This window comes from Salminus brasiliensis, chromosome 1, assembly GCF_030463535.1.
Source record: "Salminus brasiliensis chromosome 1, fSalBra1.hap2, whole genome shotgun sequence".
NCBI classification, from domain to species: domain Eukaryota; kingdom Metazoa; phylum Chordata; class Actinopteri; order Characiformes; family Bryconidae; genus Salminus; species Salminus brasiliensis.
Window position 1 is genome coordinate 34,228,719 of NC_132878.1, and position 18,200 is coordinate 34,246,918.

The 18,200-nt window shown below is 42.8% G+C and overlaps 2 protein-coding genes across 4 annotated transcripts in view; one reads left to right on the forward strand and one right to left on the reverse strand.

Moving 5' to 3' along the window:
- Positions 1 to 3,278, reverse strand: part of cdk19 (cyclin dependent kinase 19) — an 84,569-nt gene extending 81,291 nt beyond the window's left edge. For all 3 annotated transcript variants that reach the window (XM_072678287.1, XM_072678278.1, XM_072678298.1), the window contains exon 1: positions 3,017 to 3,278. In XM_072678287.1, the coding sequence (XP_072534388.1) occupies positions 3,017 to 3,144 (128 nt within the window). In that variant the 5' untranslated portion in view covers positions 3,145 to 3,278. The remainder of the gene's footprint in view (positions 1 to 3,016) is intronic.
- Positions 3,279 to 4,242: 964 nt separating this feature from the next.
- Positions 4,243 to 16,329, forward strand: amd1 (adenosylmethionine decarboxylase 1). Its single transcript, XM_072678311.1, has 9 exons — positions 4,243 to 4,572; positions 9,639 to 9,725; positions 11,019 to 11,145; positions 11,610 to 11,712; positions 11,855 to 11,897; positions 12,050 to 12,194; positions 12,344 to 12,436; positions 12,581 to 12,736; positions 12,923 to 16,329. Exons 1-9 carry the CDS (start codon positions 4,463 to 4,465, stop codon positions 13,064 to 13,066), a joined length of 1,008 nt encoding a protein of 335 aa, XP_072534412.1. The 5' UTR covers positions 4,243 to 4,462; the 3' UTR covers positions 13,067 to 16,329.
- The last annotated feature ends 1,871 nt before the right edge of the window (positions 16,330 to 18,200 follow it).

An 18,200-nucleotide genomic window follows, 5' to 3' on the forward strand; every position in this document is an offset into this window, starting at 1 on the left:
CTCACTAATGTTCTCGCCACTGAATACAATCAGATCCTCACCGCAATGCTCCAACATCTAGTAGAAGGCCTTCTTTCCTGGAGAGTAGAGACAGTTACTCCAACAAAAGTTTAATACCCTTGATATCAGAAGAAACAATGAACGAGCAGGTGTCCCAATACTTTGTCTATATAGTGTATACACATGAACAATATTGGATAACAGCATCAGCCCAGAAATGTCATATACTATCAAACCTCAACTACTATCAAAGATGAAATATTAAGAACGACACATCACAAGCTGTTTTTAATTAGATTTATATTTCAATGTAAGAATTATTATTTGGGCCAAACCAGCATTTTAAAAAACGGAAAACGGAACAAACAGCTACATCAAAAGCCTTTCATAATCAAAATAATAAATAAGCCGATTCTGATTGTTGGAACTCCTAATGATACCAACACAGAATAAACATTGCATTGGACTGAATCAGTACTGAGCATGGCAAGACTTCAAGGATTCATTTAATTGGGTTTATGTTACACTGGTGACGCCATCAGCAGTGCTGTGCAATTAGTCACACTTCTGACTTTCGAGGTTTCATACTTAATTTTAGACCAAGATTTTATTACGTCATGAAGAGTAGCACCTACAAACTGCAGCTCCTGTGCTAAAGATGCTGGTGTGTAAAGTCCCAGTGCAGTTCGAGAGGTTCCTCAGTTCTTCCTCAGGCTGCTACTTTTCTACTTCTACTCAAGCTTCTACTCAGGTTTTTGGAGAAGTGCTCCTATCATCACAGTCATTGCTGCACCTAGGGAACGCATGTTTACTTAAGCATGTAGTTAGGCCGCTCTCCACGTGTATCTGCGTTACTGCGATGCTGCCAGCCGCGCTATAGCATTAGAAACTGACTATATAATTAAACATCATTTCAGCAGAACAGGCTAAGCCTCACCCAATGAGAGAGCAAACCGGAAGTATTTTAAAGGAGAAATTCCACACTTTGTCAAAACATCGGTATGATTCAATAACTGACATGTGACCAAAGTCAGTTAGAGTGGTTTGGTGTCAAGGGGTTCATTCTAATGAAATTTACAAACTCTGGTTTACTGATTTCTTCACAGTGGTGGTGAATGAAACCATGTGTCGCCATGTATACAGCGCTCAACTTGCCATTTCATTTACTTTCCAAAACCACCAGTGAACCTACACATGTGTGCTGACTTTAATATGTTGAGGTAAAACATGGTAAAAACAAAAAACATATTATAGTTGCAAACCAAGTCTTTGGGGACTACTTTGCCTTGAAACACCCTCTTTAGACGTTTCAGGCCTGTTAAAAACAATGTTTTAGACGTCAGGTATTGTAGCAGCGTAGGTATAATTCTTTTGTGTAGTAACTTTGCGAGGTAGCTAAGTTTTCAGGTGTCTGCTTACATTCATCACCACTGTAAACAATTGACACGCTGTACATTGCTCTACAACAAACCACTCTGAATGACTGTTCACATCTTTAGCTTTTTATTTATGCTGAACTTTCAATTCCGGATGAATTCTCTTTTAAAAACTAGTGTTGCACTCAGCGCCGATACCAACACTTACACACTTACAGTATCAGTCTCGGCAATAGAGAGCACCGATACCATGAATCTACTTTTTTTATGGAACACTTTTGTTTGTATACTTTAAACCAGTAAAAGACAGTCATAAATAGTTATTACCATTAAACAGACATTTAATGAAACTCCGCTTTTAAACATTTACTGCACTTTTTGATTCCATGTGGTGTTTATTTTTCTGGTTCTGAAAGCAAAAGTTGATTTTAAGCAGCTTGTTTAAAAGAAACACACTGAAGTTCAGTACCTTTACACATAGAGGCGTGTACCTGAACGTGAAACTGCTGCAGAAGCACTTTTAGTCTCTAAACTGGCATTTTTTCACTGCTTTAAAATATGAATTCTACACACTGATGAAAAAGCTGTCCGTTTCATCAAGCTTGGCAAGATTATGCTTCCCTACTTGCAGGTGTTTCTGCATTGTGGCAATTTGTGGCATATTTTTTCAGCTCTGAAATGTTTCAAATGTGCAGTTGCTCGCCCAGTAACTGCAGTTCTTTTAATCTTATTATATCTTATTTGGAACAAAGACCTAAAAAAGTGGAACACTATAAATATGAGGATTTCTAGACATCTATGGAGTTGATATCGGTATTGGTACTCGGCATCGGCGGGTACTTGAAAACCTGGTATCTGTTTGGAAATAAAAAAGGGTAGCGGTACATCCCTACTAAAAACTTGAACTACCTTTTTGGACTTCTCCACAAAGCGGTTGGACACCACCGAACCACACTCAGACTGAGACAGCACTGAAGGAAGAAAGTAACTGGACACATTAGTAGAAGATGCTGAGTTCAGACTTCTCAAGCTAATCTACTCCTCTCTCCTGTCTGCAAGTGAAAAAAAACAACACACATCATTCAAGTCACACCTTAACAGATGTCAAAGCCTGCTTTTGACTTCTTTAGTAGAGTTAGGTCCTCTTCCTCCTTTCTTTGTAAAGCAGCTTCTACCGTTTCACAGTTAAAGACAGATAGCTCAAAGCCAGAGTCAAGGCTGTCCAATAAGAGACGAGGCAGGGATCACTCCTATTGGACAGCCTTGTGAGGCATGAATTCTCCAACTCCAGAGTAAAAACCCAGCTTCACGTGTAGACAACCAGCCATCCCCTCCAGGTTGTGTGTTTCCCTTCACGTTAACCGTGATCAAATAAACAGCAGCAGCAGCAGCAGCAGCACGGCGCGCCGTTTTGGGGGGAGGACCGCTGTGTGTGTATGTGGATGTGAGTGTGAGTGCGCGCGCGCGCGTGTGTATAAAAACAAAACCAGTCCCAGACTCGAGCTCGGTTTCTTACACCCCCCCATCTCTAAACACACACACTCTCGCCTCCGTGCACATCCTGCAAGCGTAGCTAAGGAGAAAGTGTGCTTGGAGCAGCCAATTTAGTGAAACAAGGCCATTTTAGCTCGCTGCCTTACCCGTCTTTGCGCTTGGCTTTATAAACATGCCCGTAGGTGCCGCGACCCACTTTGCAACCTTCATATTCGAACAGATCTTCCACTCTCTCCCTCTCGGCGGCGAGCTTCGTTTTGAAGTCGTAGTCCATCGCGACCCATAGATACTTCTTAATTTAGGATAAAATAAAATATTAATTATTACGTGCATTAATTAAATAATCTGATCGCTTTATTCCCCCACCATTTCCTTGTTTGGGATTTTGGTCTGCTCCGCTTAATGTTCACTGGCTCGTTGAGGGTTTTTTTTTTTGCTGGTGCGAAACGCTTTCTGGGAAATGTAGTTTTGCCGAAGCGGGGGGCCCGCCGAACGCCGTGATATCGGCCAACTGTGGGAACTACAATCCGCAAAGCGCGCCGCGCTGATCGCACTTGCGTAGTCATGTTCGCTGTCAAAAAAAAAAACATTGCAGGGACGGGAGAAAATGAATATTGCACATATGTTTTGTTTGTTTTGCTGACATGTGCCGAGCTGTTAAACTGAGACACAGTTAAAAACCCTTCCGTGTGTGCTATTGATTTCGATTAAAATGGGCCAGCGTTTTTGCAGCAAAACCACCCAGAAGACTGCTAGCATCTACGGCTGTCATAACGTTATAAATAAGAATACGAAATACCCCGTTATTGTGTGTTTTGGGGGAAAAGTATGAGGTTTTCTGGATTCACATCTTTCTTTCTTTGTGATGACTATTGGTTAAGTGAAAACCAGCCTGTTTGTTGTGTTTTAAAGCATTCATGCGTCTTCAGAGGGACATAAAAACAGCTCCTCGTGAACGAATCGTTCTCTTGATCCGAATCTTTTGCAATAAACAGCTCGAAATGATTCACTGTTGAACCGAATCTTTCGTAGTATGTGCGCAGTGTTTGCGTCGGAGTCATATATTCTAACGTAATTCCAATATATAACCTTCAACAATCCGGACTCTAGCCGAATGAATCGGCTTATTTGAGCGGACAGTTTCAATGAATCGGTTATCTGAACTGAATCGAACTTCCCTTCAGTACTACAGCCCATCTCACCCAGGCGCGTGTTCTTAGTGGTTGCCCTTAGGGTGACAGAATCGTGGGCCAATCATGAGCGGCCTGACGGCTCGTCGTCGCTTGTGGTTGGTCCGGCAAATGGTTGACGTCGGCGGGTAGGTTATAAAAGCTTCGCTCGCCCAGCTCTCGGCGCTTACACAGTATGGCCGGCGATATTAGCTAGCACTCGCTCACGGTGTTCTCTGTAAAAGGGGAAGACGGTAAAAACCATTTAAAGCATCCCAAGAAATCAACATCCCGGACTGCACCAAGGACTGTACCAAGATCAATAAGTTATCTACCCAGCAAAAAGGACTTTAATAAGCTGAAACCCGAGCTAGGTTTATTTTTTTATTTTTTTTCTGTTGTTGGTGTCTTGTTTGTCTCACGATGGAGGAAAACGGTGCACACTTCTTTGAGGGGACCGAGAAGCTGCTGGAGGTGTGGTTCTCCCGGCAGGATGAGACCAAAGGAACCGGGGACCTCCGCACCATCCCGAGGTTTGGTGGCAAATTCTCAAAATCAAGATGTGTGGGCTGACATGTAGCCAGCGCTCCCTAACCTAACGAGGCCTCCCGGTGTGCGCCTTTCAGTCAAGATCAGCATACAGAGCGGAGTCTAGATTAGTAGTATTTTTGCTGAAAGGCTGGTTTTGGTGATCAAATGAATAACTTGACTGTCTGGTGGCTCCGTGAGGCAGCGTCCCTCCCCCTCCCTCCCTCCCTCCAGTCAGTCATTCATTTGTGCTGCAGTAACGGCGAAGCGGAAAGCTACGACTCTGATCAGTTCACCTTCGCTTTAATCACGACTCTGACCTGATTATCTATAGCTCTGAGAGTCGAGCACTGACACCCCGAACTAGTCTCTGCCCTGGCTGTGATACGGGACGGTTTTATCGTTAAAAAAAGCCCCACAGCGTTAACCTTACCTGAGAGAGCGAGCGGCGAGCGGCTCGCTACGCAGTCAGCAGTCCGTTGGTGGTCGGTGGGACACGACTGGGTTTAGCTTAAGCTTAGCGGACCCACTTGTGTGGCTTTCGGGATGTTAATTAAGCTGTTTTGCTGTTGAATGTGAATGAGACATTTACTAACTAGTTAAATATCCTAAATAAGAGAACTGGTGAGGGAAATGAGTCGATTAGCCACTCGGCTAGCCCAGAATGGCGCGAGCCATTAACGTTAGCGATAGCTAGCAACAGGGCTACACCGTTTAAACTGACGTAACCTGAGCCAGTACTCGCCTAACAGCGACATTTTGGCTTCGTTGGTCTTTTTACAGGCTCGTTATGAGACAGGTGGCACCGGGTTTGTGTGCTTAGAGGGCTGAAGTCGGCCAGTATCGCTCAATTCCGGGGTTTTTCTCCCCTGTGCAGCAAAACGTGGGCCCTGTCGAGCATGTGGCGGCGCCCTGCTGCCTCGGCTTCAGCCTCTTTTAATGAGCAGATTGTTAGCTATGCTAACGTTCATGAGATGTGCTAATATCACAAACAATAACAGTATCGACGCGCTATTATTTATATATATATATATAAACACTGGATTAATATTAAAATTTATTTTTATTAAAAAAAAAAATTAATGCGCGCGCAGCGAAACAGCAGCGTGACAGCGGACCTCCGTTGTTGTAGAGAAAGATCAGATGAAATGATGGACCAGGAGGTAAAGCCGTGTCTGGGTGAGGAACCGGAGACCCTGCCGCAGTGCTAACCTGTCACACCGACGATTTACGGCACCTGCAGTAGCCTGGCTAATGCCCAAGAGCTGAGAGCCTTCTGAGTGAATGAGCTTCACTGAATCTGTGTGAAAATGTGTGGCTAATTTAATAACCCCCCCTCTTCTCCTCCTCCTCCATGAAGTGTAATCACTTCAGTACAGTTAGAAACAGCCTGATCATATAAAAAGGCCTTAATGGCTCAAACCTCCTGAATGTTTAGGTGGTTGTTCATGACTTTCTTCACCTCTTGTAAACAACTTTTTTAAATAATTGAGGTGGGGGATGGAGGGTCTTTCGAGTACATGTCTTGAACCTTTAAATGTTAAATCACAGAAGCAGCATCTTAATTAGGTGGTTTTTCAAAATGGGCTGAGTGAGCCGTCTTAAGGACGTTATAGGACAGTATTTTGGTGAGATCTTGTGAAACTCCTGCTTTTCTACTTCTAGCTGATCTGTCCCAGTGGCTCCTGATCTTGCTCCTCCTCAGGCTTGAGTGTTTTCCTACTCTTAACATGAGCCTGGATCCGCTCTCGCCAGTTCTTTAACAAGCTCTCCTCCAGGCTAAAATGGGTCTTCTGTTGAGACTAAAAATGTGCTACTCCAGGCCCCGGATTGGGGAATCCAATGCTTTGTGCCATGTGAAAGTCACGTTTTTCCCTCTGTGGCGCACAATCTCCGCCTTGTGGTCTGATTGGAGGAGCGCGACCTCTAGCTGCTGTTTGACCTCCAGAGGTCTGCCTCCAGTTCGCCAGCGTATAATGTGGTTGTAGCCCTGGAGGTGCTTATTGATCTTGTAGTGTGTTGAGTTTGGCTCCTGCGGTTCTTGCCAAAATTAGTACCTGACCGGAAAGTTGCGGTGTTTGGACTGGGTTTGCTTGCGTCTCTCGCAGTGAAAACGTCCCTGATGGTGTTCTGCGTATGGGCCTTCATTTACCTATAACCTTTACAGCAGATGTGATTTAGATCTATTTGAGACAAGCTTGTATGTGAAATATGTGCGTACTGGCACACATGGATAAATGGATGAACCTTGTTTAGTAGTACTTAGTACTTGTGGATATGCAAATTTACCCCATGGTGTCTGTGGTGCCCTGACCCATCGTGACTTTGACCAAGAGGAATCGGAAACGGTGAATAATAAATGAACTGAATTGAATGAATAGTAGTTTTTTGAAATTGGCTTCTTAAATGGCCTGTTAATGAAAGTGCAGATCATTACTTCTACTGGCTTTGTGTGTTTAGTTACACAGTAATAGATTTGATCATTACTCCATGAATCCAGCCCACAGTTCTCCATCCTCTTCTGTAGCAGATCTTATTTAACTCTCTGGCTAATTATAAGGCTCTCAATGGTTGGAATCAGACGTAGTCAAGCCGACTGTGAATTCGTGGAATACTGATCTGTGTGCTGGGCTGCTTGCCAGATTGCTCTGCCATCTTCCTGGGCTGTCTTGAGCTGGTCTGACTTGAACTCCCCGGAGAGCCTGCCGCTTTCCTGGCACTGGAACCCGATAACTGTAGCTATGGTTTCCGGGGGGCGGTCAGAATGAATGACGAGTGGTATTAGCTTACAGCCAGGGAAGATTAAGCGCTCACAGAGACACAGGGAGAGGATCACGGGCGCTGGAGCTCAGCCAATGGCCAAATAAGTCCACAAGGGCATCCAATTCACAAATCTACCCCTACCTCGCTGTACAGTCGTCTAGGTGAGGGAGAGCCGGTCACAGTCGCCTTGGTCCTGAGTACTTCAGAGGTCCTGAGTGTTTCAGTACCTTGACAGTCCAGCACTTTGGTTCTTGAAGAGGTCTGGTGTGTTGTGATGTGATGTTTTAATTATGGTCCAAAAGTAAGGGTTAGCACTGCTATCAGCACATGGCAGCAGTAGCAGTTCACAAAATTCATCATTCGGCCACGTGTGCACGGTTTCATTTTCAGTTTCAGAGCCTTCATCAAGTACGGCAACGGCACAGTGGAGTTTCGCCTAAGCCGTTCAGACTGGTTTCCCAGCAGCACAGAAACACTATCTAAACGTATGTGCTGATCTAAGACTAGCCACAAGCTAGTCTTAGCCCTGAGCTGACGCACTAGCCATGGTACAACGTTGTGCAGTAAACCTTTAAGGAGCGATATGTTTCCGTTTAGTGTCTGAGCTGAGCCAATACCACTGCTCACTGGTGGACCCTAGCTTCCGTTCGTTGTTAGCCATGCAAGTGTGCAGTCTTTCAGCTTTTGTGTTAAGTATTGTATTTGAAGGCTTCTAGTTAATTACAACAGATTATTGATTTGACAGTGAGCACTGGTTTTCCATTGTCTGTGCTATCCCTGCTTGATCTCTACACACACGCTGGCACACATCTCTGTGAAAGTGGTCACCGATGGCCTCCCTAAAATAGCACCAGTGTCAGTTTTCCAGGGCCAGGCGAGAAGAGCTATGCTCAGAGTTTGAGCTGCAGTGCCTGTGGCCAAAAATACTTGTGCTACGGTGTGGCGTTCGAAGAATCCCACTCTGGATGCTGGGATTTGCTGGGAATATTGAGTAATGGCCAGCCCTGGTGGTGATTGGCTGTTGAAGTCACTTTCATTTCTACTTGCATGCAAATAGCAACTTGAGCCTTAACTCGCTCATTAAAATAAAACTGTGGGTGAACACTTCAGTCCTATACTCATAACCTACAAATAATTCATGTTTTAGTGATTCTTCCTAGTTACTGACTCTCATACTGGCTTAGGCCTTAAGATAACTGAATAATAGGTCTAGGATTCAGGGGATTAAAAACATTTAATTGTATAGACATGCAACATGTTCCGTTTTAGGGTTTAGCTGTGTGTCAAGATTGAGTATCCATCATTTTCAATACTGTCAGCAGTAGCCAGTGATTACGATTGCGCGCGCACACACACACAAGTGTATGTGACGTCAGCTGCTGCTAGGGAGCAAATGGAGCCGTGTTGATGAGCCCTTAACACCTCTTCCCACCCCACACACAGACACCAAGCGCGCACACAGTGAAAACATGTATGCATGCGTGGCAGCAGTGTAATTATTAACAAACAGGTCTGCGCATCTGTGATGTAGACTTGAGTCGGCTTTGTTTAGCTGCCATCCTCGGCTGAACTGAGGGCTCTAAATACACTGACATGCAAAGTATTGTGTTGCACCGTCCGTGGCAGATAGCGGATCTGACCTTTAATTAGCTCATGGTGCAAGACAGCAACTCCTGCCTTTCAGTTAGGAATGCTTCTGCAACGTCACAATTAGGCACATGTATTTCCAGGCAGCACAAACCGGCCGCAGGGATTTTAATCCATGAGTGTGGGTGAGGTCAGTGACCAAGTCTCCACATTGCATTAGCATTCTGATGATTCACTGCTATTCCTGCTAAATTAAGCACGTCATTAAGTACAGTCGTAACGCTCAAAATATATTGCAGGTGCTATCTGCCAGTAACAGCCCTGAGGTGTTCCAGCAGTGTTTGGACTCTATTCAGCAGTTAAGACTAGTTCAGTATTCATTTAAAATGGTGGCGGCCAGAAACCAGCACTCCTTTTCCGACCAAGCCTTGAAATCTTGTTAATCTTGTTGCTAAGATTTAAAATGATGAGCATCGAAAGGTAATCTAACTGTTCTCGTTGACGTTCTGCTACCCCACAAGAAATACACCCGTCCCAGATATCCAATCTGTCACTTTCTGCTGATAATGGTTTGTGATGGTATACTAGATTCATCTATCTATAAGGTTTAAAGTTGCATAAATTGAGGTTTTAAAGCTTGTGGTGATAATAGCAGTTTTCAAAGAAATTTAACGTCGTCCTAAATGTTAACATGGTTTTTCTGTTGCTTTTTGTTTTTAAGGTTTGAGTGGGACAAACTTCTGGAGAATGTGCATTGTTTGATCATAAGTGTGACAAAGACTGACAAGCAGGAAGCTTATATACTCAGGTGAGTCTCTCTCATTACAGATTAGGAACATCCTTTAATCTTGCTTTCCTTTGGGTGTCCGGTGGTTACTGTTCACTTTCATTTACTGTAAGCAAAGTTAGCATTTTGGACTAAACCATTCCTTTGATATATGGGTGGGTGATATGACCGTATATGTCACTGTATACTTTAGTGAGCATATTGTGGGTGTCGTCAGTGCTTAGCACTGACCGGCGGCATGTCTTATTACATTGAGAGCAGAATCAGTGCTGTTTAATTGGGTCACCAGTCAAATAGTAGGAGTGAGATGCTGTAACAGTAATGTGCACCTAGCTTTTCTTGTTCAGTCAGTGCTTGTCTTCTGCCTCCTACAGTAAAGCTAGGCTGTTTGTTCAGTTTTCTTCAAGATCAAGTAGCAAAGTTGTTTGTTAAATATATTTGTTAAATATGTTGTTTGCAGAACAGAAAGAGGGGAGTAAAATGACTCCTAATCAACTAATCGAGCATGTCTGCGTTTCAGGCCCACCAACCAGCCTTACTTGTTTGTCAGATTCAGTCCTCAGCTGAAACCTTTTGTTAACACACCACTGTTCATTCAGGTGTCCGTTCTTACACTGAAAGGACAGAGCCAGTCACACCTGTTTAGAGTATTTCTAGCTCTTTGTGTTGGCTGTGTGAGACTGACCTACAGCGTCAGAGGCTATCAATAGGTTTTAGCAGCAGTGTTAGAGGCCTATTCCTGTACGCATGTACTCTCTACCAAGGTTAGAAAGTAGAAGCTCTAAGAGGACTATACAAAGCTGTTTAGCGTGGCGGTTGACCAGGTACGTCCTAGAAGGACGAGTAGAGACAAGGAGCGTGATGGTATCTTAAGGTCAGAGTATTCATTTCAGTAGTTTGGCTGCTGCTTTGCGTCAAGTCCTAAAGCAACATATGATCATTAGGCACTCAACACCATGCCTTATATTTAACCTTAAACCCTAAGGGCCTGTGTTGTGCTCACTCCAGTTCTTTGCCCTCTACTCCCGTAGCTACAGAATCTTCAAAGTAGGTTCAGTGTAACTCCTAATGGTTTGTAACTTTTAACTGAATGAAATGTAGTTTACGTGGTTAAACAACATTGGGGTGGCTGTGCACTTAATGCAGAAGTGAGACTTTCCATGTAAGCTTCCTAAGCAGACAATACAGGTCATGCATTTTTCTCCCAGTCTTTAAAATGTTTTGCTGTTGGTTGTTGCTCACTGCAGGATTTGTATTTGAATGATTAAATTGGTTCAAAGCAAATGGTCTTAACTGTTCTGTGTTTTTCTCCAGTGAGAGTAGCATGTTTGTCTCCAAGAGACGTTTCATTTTGAAGACATGCGGAACCACCCTCTTACTGCAAGCGCTGGTGCCCCTGCTGGAACTGGCGCGGGAATACTGCGGCTTTGACACAATCGAGGTGGGTAATAACCCACCTACACCATTCCATCAGTATGGGCTGCTTGTCAGAGTCACTGATTAACTCGAGTTTTTCTTTAAAGTATATTTGTGGTGCACAAGAGAAGCAGTGATGAATTCTAGTGTAGAGAATTTGTGTTTAGATGGAATTAGAAATCATGTTTTTAATTTTAACCAGTGAATAACAAGGTTGTCCTTAGCACTGCTGAGAAATTAGCTGCTTTGGTGATAGGAGTGAAAAACTACTTAAAAGACAGACAAGATGGGAGTTACTTTAGGCCTTCGTTGTATCTTTAAGTAATAGACCTAGGTTATCTTTGGTTATACAATTAAAATTGCCCGCAATACAATTTACCACTTTAAAACTTCATATTTAATTCTTTGTAATTCCAGCATTTTAAGGTAAATGTCACCAGAACAGCCCCATTAAGCCACAGCTAAAACAAATTTTCTCTTGTCATGTAGAATTTCTTCTACTCTCGGAAGAACTTCATGAAGCCTGCCCATCAGGAGTTCCCCCACCGCAACTTTGAGGAGGAAGTGGAATTTCTCAGCCAGATTTTCCCAAGTATGCTTTCTGTCCAAGCTAGTTCTAGTCCAAAATCCAGTTGGAAAACTTCAGGAAAGGAAACTTGTGGTGAACAATTCTTCATTTTTATTTCTGTATGAATTGTCGGTCAGAATCCTCACCTGACATTTTCTGTCCTCAGATGGAGCAGCCTACTGTATGGGGCGTCTGAACTCCGACTGCTGGTAGGTTCCGGCTTCTGTTGAACTTCAAACTTGCGTTTCTATCAGTTTTTTTTGTTGTTGGCAGTATATTGTTATATACTCTAACATTTAATTGGTTGTTAATTGTAAAGTACATTGGCATTTTGTCAGTCAGTCTTATATTTATTTACTAGGTACTTGTTTACTCTGGAGCTGCCAGAGTATTGGGAGAACAAGCAGGCGGACCAGACGCTGGAGGTTCTGATGAGCGATCTCGACCCAGCCGTGATGGACCAGTTCTACATGAAAGACGGTGTTTCCGTTAATGATGTCACTCGTGTACATATGTTTTACGTTCTTTTTCTCCAAGCTTTGTCATGATTATGTACAGTAGCTTTAGCATTCAGTAGTCCCCCGTTTCACATCCCAGTGTGTGTTAGCAGTGCTGTTGATGCTGTTTTTTTTGTTTTGTTTTGTTTTCTCCACAGATGAGTGGAATTCGTGACCTGATTCCAGGTTCTGTGATCGACGCCACAATGTTCAACCCTTGTGGATACTCCATGAATGGAATGAAAACAGATGTACGTAGATTTAGTTTTGTAGGATCGCTTTCATATGATTTAGGACTAAAGAATAACATTAGGATCCTGGTGAAAGTGTTCCTTCAAACTTTGCCCTTACAATAAGTTTTTGTCAAGTGATTGAATAAAGGTCTATTCTTGCAGGGAACTTACTGGACAATTCACATCACCCCTGAACCAGAGTTCTCCTATGTTAGTTTTGAAACTAACCTCTCCCAGACGTCCTACGATGATCTTGTCCGAAACGTCGTAGACGCCTTCAAGCCAGGGAAATTTGTGACTACGCTTTTTGTTAATCAGGTACATTAATAGTTTAACGGTCATGCCACAGTCAAGAGAATAAAGTAAATAATTTAGCCCATGCTGACTGTTTACTGGATAGTAACGCACTAAAGCTTTACAATTTGCATGAAAAAAGATCCAGTCTGATGCACATTCCTGTAATACTCAGTATTTACAGTTATTCTTTGTTCTCTTCTGTGGCAGAGCTCCAAGTGTCGCAGTGTCTTCTCCTCTGCGCAGAAACTCGAGGGCTACAGGCGCCTAGATCGCCAGTTGGCCCACTTCAACGACTACAATTTCGTCTTCACCAGTTATGCCAAGAACCCACAGCAGAGCCAGCAGAGCTGAAGAACACCAATGAAGAAGCGTAAAAAGAAAGTGGCCAGGCACAGGCGACCTGCTGGTGCCTGGATGCGTCCTCTGTCTCTCTTCTGCTGCTGCTGTTTGGAGTCTTGTTGCTGTAGCTGTATCACGAATTTAACCTGTAAGCATTCTTGTACTGATGATGTAGCTATCTTGCATGAAAGCTCTCGTTGTGTCTGTGTAGATATTCTAGCTCATTCTTGCTGTGATCTTGAAGTGCATGTAGAGTTATTAAGCAGGGTGTGTGTGAGGCGTACTCCACCTGCCAAACACGCACGACACTCCCTCCCATTCCTGCAGGTCTCCCCCCTCATCCTCCACAGACAGGGTTTCCGCCCCCACTAGGCAAGGGCCCTGACATGCTCAGATCCATCTTGTCCACTGTGTGGGCTAACCTCTTCCCAACATGGTCATGCAAATCAGTAGGCACTTCTATATCACATTCCACACTTTCTCACAAACGGCAGGTCTAGAGACAGAACTCTTGGTGTGAGTTAGCCATTTTTTCGTTTCTTGACTGACCGTTTAGTTGCAGTTTTCATAAGATTTTAGTCACAGCTTAAAACGGTACCTATACTAACGAGTTTCTTATATAAGCATTTTGCACCCCTGGTCAAAATGTCAAACTTCCTTTACTATGACTAGTACAGAATGAGCCACTTTCCAGAAGGCATAGTTTTCATATTTTCATCCAAAGATTGGTGCAGGTTGGTGCACTGTTCTACTGTGCAGCAGCATCTGCTCAAATGAATCTCTCCAGCGTGCTCGCCACAAAATTCAGCGTCAGATGTTGGCAACGTAACATTTAAAGTCCTGTGGTCTGATTGTTAAAATAGATGTTTTTGGCTACAATAAGCAAAGGTAAAAATGAAGACTGTGACAACCACAAAGGGCAGTGATGCCTGCCAAAGTACTGGTCAGGCAGGGTGTCCTTTTTTTTGTCAATTTGAAATGGTTAAAAATGGGATTAGAATGTAATTGAAATATATTTTTTAAAATAATAACTGATTTTAAAAAAGTAATATTTTACTCACTTAACTATTCAGTTGTTTTTTTTTTTTGATCAGATGCTCAAATGGTTGCATACTGCTGTGTGTGTAGATCATACAATATACAAAATATATTGTAAAAGTATTTATGTAAACAGAAATAAGAAGATTGAACTGCACTTCAAATTCGAAAGTGCCACACACAGGCATCTTTTTACAGCACTAATTTAGTTTAAACTTTTTGTCCTAGTTGAATGTAAAAGCCATTTAGGGAGGGACTAAAGCTGCAGTTCTGAGCGTTCCAATGTAGAAGTGCTAAGAGCGGTCCTGAAAGGCCAGCAGCGATGAATGTAAGAAGACTTTCCGCGTGTGCGTGTATGTGCGTTTTAGATTGTATGAATGCAGCTCTCTGCCGTCCATTGTTGCCCTCATTGTTCAGGACCCTCAGGGGCTGTCCAGCGCAGTGCCAGTTTGCTCTGTGAGCTGTGCAGGCCACCCCACGCTGAATTGAAACAGTGGGACAGACACTTTGCTTAGTGCACCGATCGCACAGCAAAGCATTTTTCTTTTTCCAAACAATGTGTCCACTCTCCCTCTCTCTCTCTCTCTCTCTCTCTGTACAGAATTTGGTAACCACACAATAGACGCGCACAGATCTGAGCATGCCAGGGTTCTCCCGGATCATTCCACACTTAACAGTTGCATAAACTGCCATTTTATTAATTTTATTGTGCACCCACCGTGCAGACTTTTTTTTTTTTTTTTTTTGCAGTGAATCAGTCCAAAGTGTGACTCCATTGTCAGTCTTTTTCCTTTTTTTTCTTTTTCTCTCCCTCTTTTTCGTTCTTTGTTTCGGTCCTCTTTTGTCAAGCGAGGGAAAGATCGTGTCCCGGTGCTGCATTTGAATAGTGCTGTGGAGGTGCACTTTGGCCGTCCCATGTGTCCGCCTCAGCTTTTTTCTATAAGTGTACAGTGCTTCGTTCTCTCCTCTCGGTCTCTCTGAGTATAAGCCAGCATAAAGGCCTCAGCTGAGATGGTTAGGGAGTTGTTTGATCCTCATTTATACAGGAGTTGATTTGGTCTGAAATTCGTTTAAATGGCCCTGAGGTCTATAGATCATTGTAATATCGTGTAGTTGAACTCTTAAACGTCCTGATGGAGGCTTTAAAGCCTTTTGCTGACAGATCAAGCTCAGGCTCGCAGGCTTATAGTGGGTGTAGATGAGATGGCAGTTGCTGGTTTATTGGGACTTTTCAGTTGTCTGAGCAAGCCTGGACTGTATGGGTGTTTGTGGTAAGCCATATTGATGGATGCTGTAGTGGATGCAGTTGTTGAGGATGATTCTTTCCCTGTTGTGGCACATCAACCCATCACAAAGCTTCTCCAGCCAGAGAGTGCCAAATTGAGACGGTTAAATGCAGATGGCAGCCACAACGGGGAGATGAGGTGTTCTCCAAGTACTGACTGACTTCAGCCCTGGTTCTGTATTCTTTTACACCATTTGGCAATATTCTAAGCATCTAGAAGTGCTGCGTTTATTGTTCAATTGTCTTTATATTCTGCTTTTAAAATCTAGTTGTCAGCCAGACACCTTTAGTTGAGAACAGCATCTACCTAGATTGAGATGGTGGTATTAAAGATAACAGCCGCAGGGCTACAGTCTTCAGTTCTCTGACTGACGTGAACCCGATCTACAGCTCCTCTGATGGTGTGCAGTCAGGAAAGTGGGTTTTTTAAGTAAGCATGGATTCCATGTGGACAGTTTGTTGAAGGAGGTTGTTCTGAATATAAAACCGGATCTAATTGAGTTGGTCTTATGAGTTAGATATTCGGGTTGCAGGTACTCCTACCAGGGTGGTTTGGAGCATATTACTAGCTGCTCTGTTTTTGTTTTTGTTTTGTTTTTAGTTTTTTTTGTAAGGGATGCATTTTTATTCTGTGGACCAATAACAGTTGTATTTTCTATTTTTACTCTTTTTTTTTTTTTTTTTTTTTTTATCCCCTTGCACTTTTTTTGTAATTTGGACTTCCCCCTTCTCTCCACACCTGGAAGGCTGCAGAGCTGCCTCTAGAGGAGGAGAGATTGCATTTGTAGGTGTAAAGCTAGGCTACTAGTGCTGCAGGACTGTGGTCTGGATGCTGAGGGTGGAGAGGGAAAACTTTGCTGTTCTAATTCTCTTGCCATTTCTTTGGTTGGTCAAGATGTGCTAAATATCTGTACTATGAGCTTGATGCTTTAAATAAAAAAAAATAAATGTTGATTGTTTCCTGTGTGGCTTTTGTGGCTTTTAGATTGTTTTGCCTGAATCTAAAAGTCAAAAAAAAGAAAAATCTGTGTTGCTGCCACACTAAAACTTTTACAGAGGGGAGAAAAAAAACTTACGGAAAGTTAATGTAAAGATTGTCATCTTGGAGCATTTTTAACCATTTGTTCATGGAATAATACAGTATATAAAGTCAAAAATGCCAAAAAATAGGTTTATGTGGCTGCAACACCTTGTACATTAGTTTTGAGCAGAACCCTCTAGGCCAGGGATGAGGGCTAAAATCAAGCACAATTTGTGGATTTCCTATTGGAACACACTTCTCAAACCTGGAAATTAAGATTCAACGAGGGGTGTTGCATTTGAGCAGGAAGAACCTGCAACTGCAATAGTCTGGCACTGCAGGACCAGAGTTTCTCACCCTTGCAATAAGCTCTAATTGCAGGGCTGAGCCAGTTCTCATGATCATCAGACATTCCAGGCGTTACTAGAATACATAATCTCTACCCATTAAGCTCTGTATGGAAAAGCCCAGATGTAAAAAATGGCAGGGGGTGGCAGAGGAAGCAAAACAGTTTGGGGCATGCGGTTTCAGTTTTTGTCCTGGCACATTTTTGGCGTTTCCCTGCTCAAATACACCCACTCAACCAGACCTTTAACTCATGGGCTGAACCAATTAAGACTAAACAGGAAAATAACCAAATCTCTAGACACTCCAGGACTGGATTTAAATAACCTTAGCACCAGGTTGCTGCCCTAGGTCCACTCGAGGGAATTTTTAGGATTTCCACTGATGGGTTGAGTCATTTGTATTGGAGAGTGGAGAAAACAGCCTATCTGTGCAATTCCACCTTTTAATCCAGTCAAACCTCATCCACCTCTTTGAGCTCTTTGTAAGACTGTAGCTGTTTTCAAAGAAATCTACAAAACAAGAAACTGAAAATGTGTCATGAAATGTTTGATGTCAGGCTGCGCTTCTGAAACTAAATTTATGTTGTAAATTCCATATTGTTGGCTTCCCCAACATCTCTAAAACCCAGAGAACATTTTCATCCCCCCCTAATAGATCTACTCATACTGTACTGAAATGTTTGTTTTTATTGCACTTAATATATGTAGGTTTATGTGCAATTATGTCTTGCTACCATAACACTGCTGTTTCCTTTGGGATTTCCATCCATCCATGCTTGTAATGAATGGCCTATTGTTATACGCTATTTAGTAGACACTACAAGTGTGTAGTTTGGAACATGGTTGTAAGAGGAAATCTGTCAAATACCACTTAATATCTTAAACAATTCTTTCTCCCCCAACACACACATCGTTAACAATAAAATTGCACACACTCCCATGGTGTGAAGTGATGCTGTTAGCTGTGTTACTGACTGTGGGGTAGTGGAGTACTTCTGCAGTTTGACAATGACCACCAACGTTCAGATGCTCATCATGCATCATACACTACTTTAAAGTAAATTTAGCTTATTTTAAAGCTTAGTAGTCGGTAAAGAAGAAGCATCAGGTTGGGTATTGTCCGATACTCAGGATTTCAATGTGTGTATCGGAAAAGAAAAGGTTGTAACATGCCACCAGTAGTGTCTGTGTGAAATTAGGCTATAAACACAACTGCTTTGGCCCCAGTCCTTGTCATTTTTATGCAATGCAATATGGCCTTGGTGGGAAAATAGTGATAGTATCATTACTGATTAATTATAGCTTCCCTATTATGGCTTGTCAAAGTGTAAAGTGGATACGTGTGTGTGTGTATATATACACATACACAAAGAGAAGTTTTTGTCCAATTAGGAAACTGGAAAACATACACACAAAACCCAGCATCTTTCAGGCGTAATGTCACACTCACTAAAT

Excerpts from the sequence above, each read along its gene's own strand:
- amd1 (XM_072678311.1), top strand. The coding sequence starts at position 4,463 with ATGGAGGAAAACGGTGCACACTTCTTTGAGGGGACCGAGAAGCTGCTG. Across the intron at positions 4,573-9,638 it reads GACCTCCGCACCATCCCGAG|GTTTGAGTGGGACAAACTTC; the intron begins GTTTGGTGGCAA and ends TTTGTTTTTAAG. Across the intron at positions 12,195-12,343 it reads CCGTTAATGATGTCACTCGT|ATGAGTGGAATTCGTGACCT; the intron begins GTACATATGTTT and ends TTTTCTCCACAG.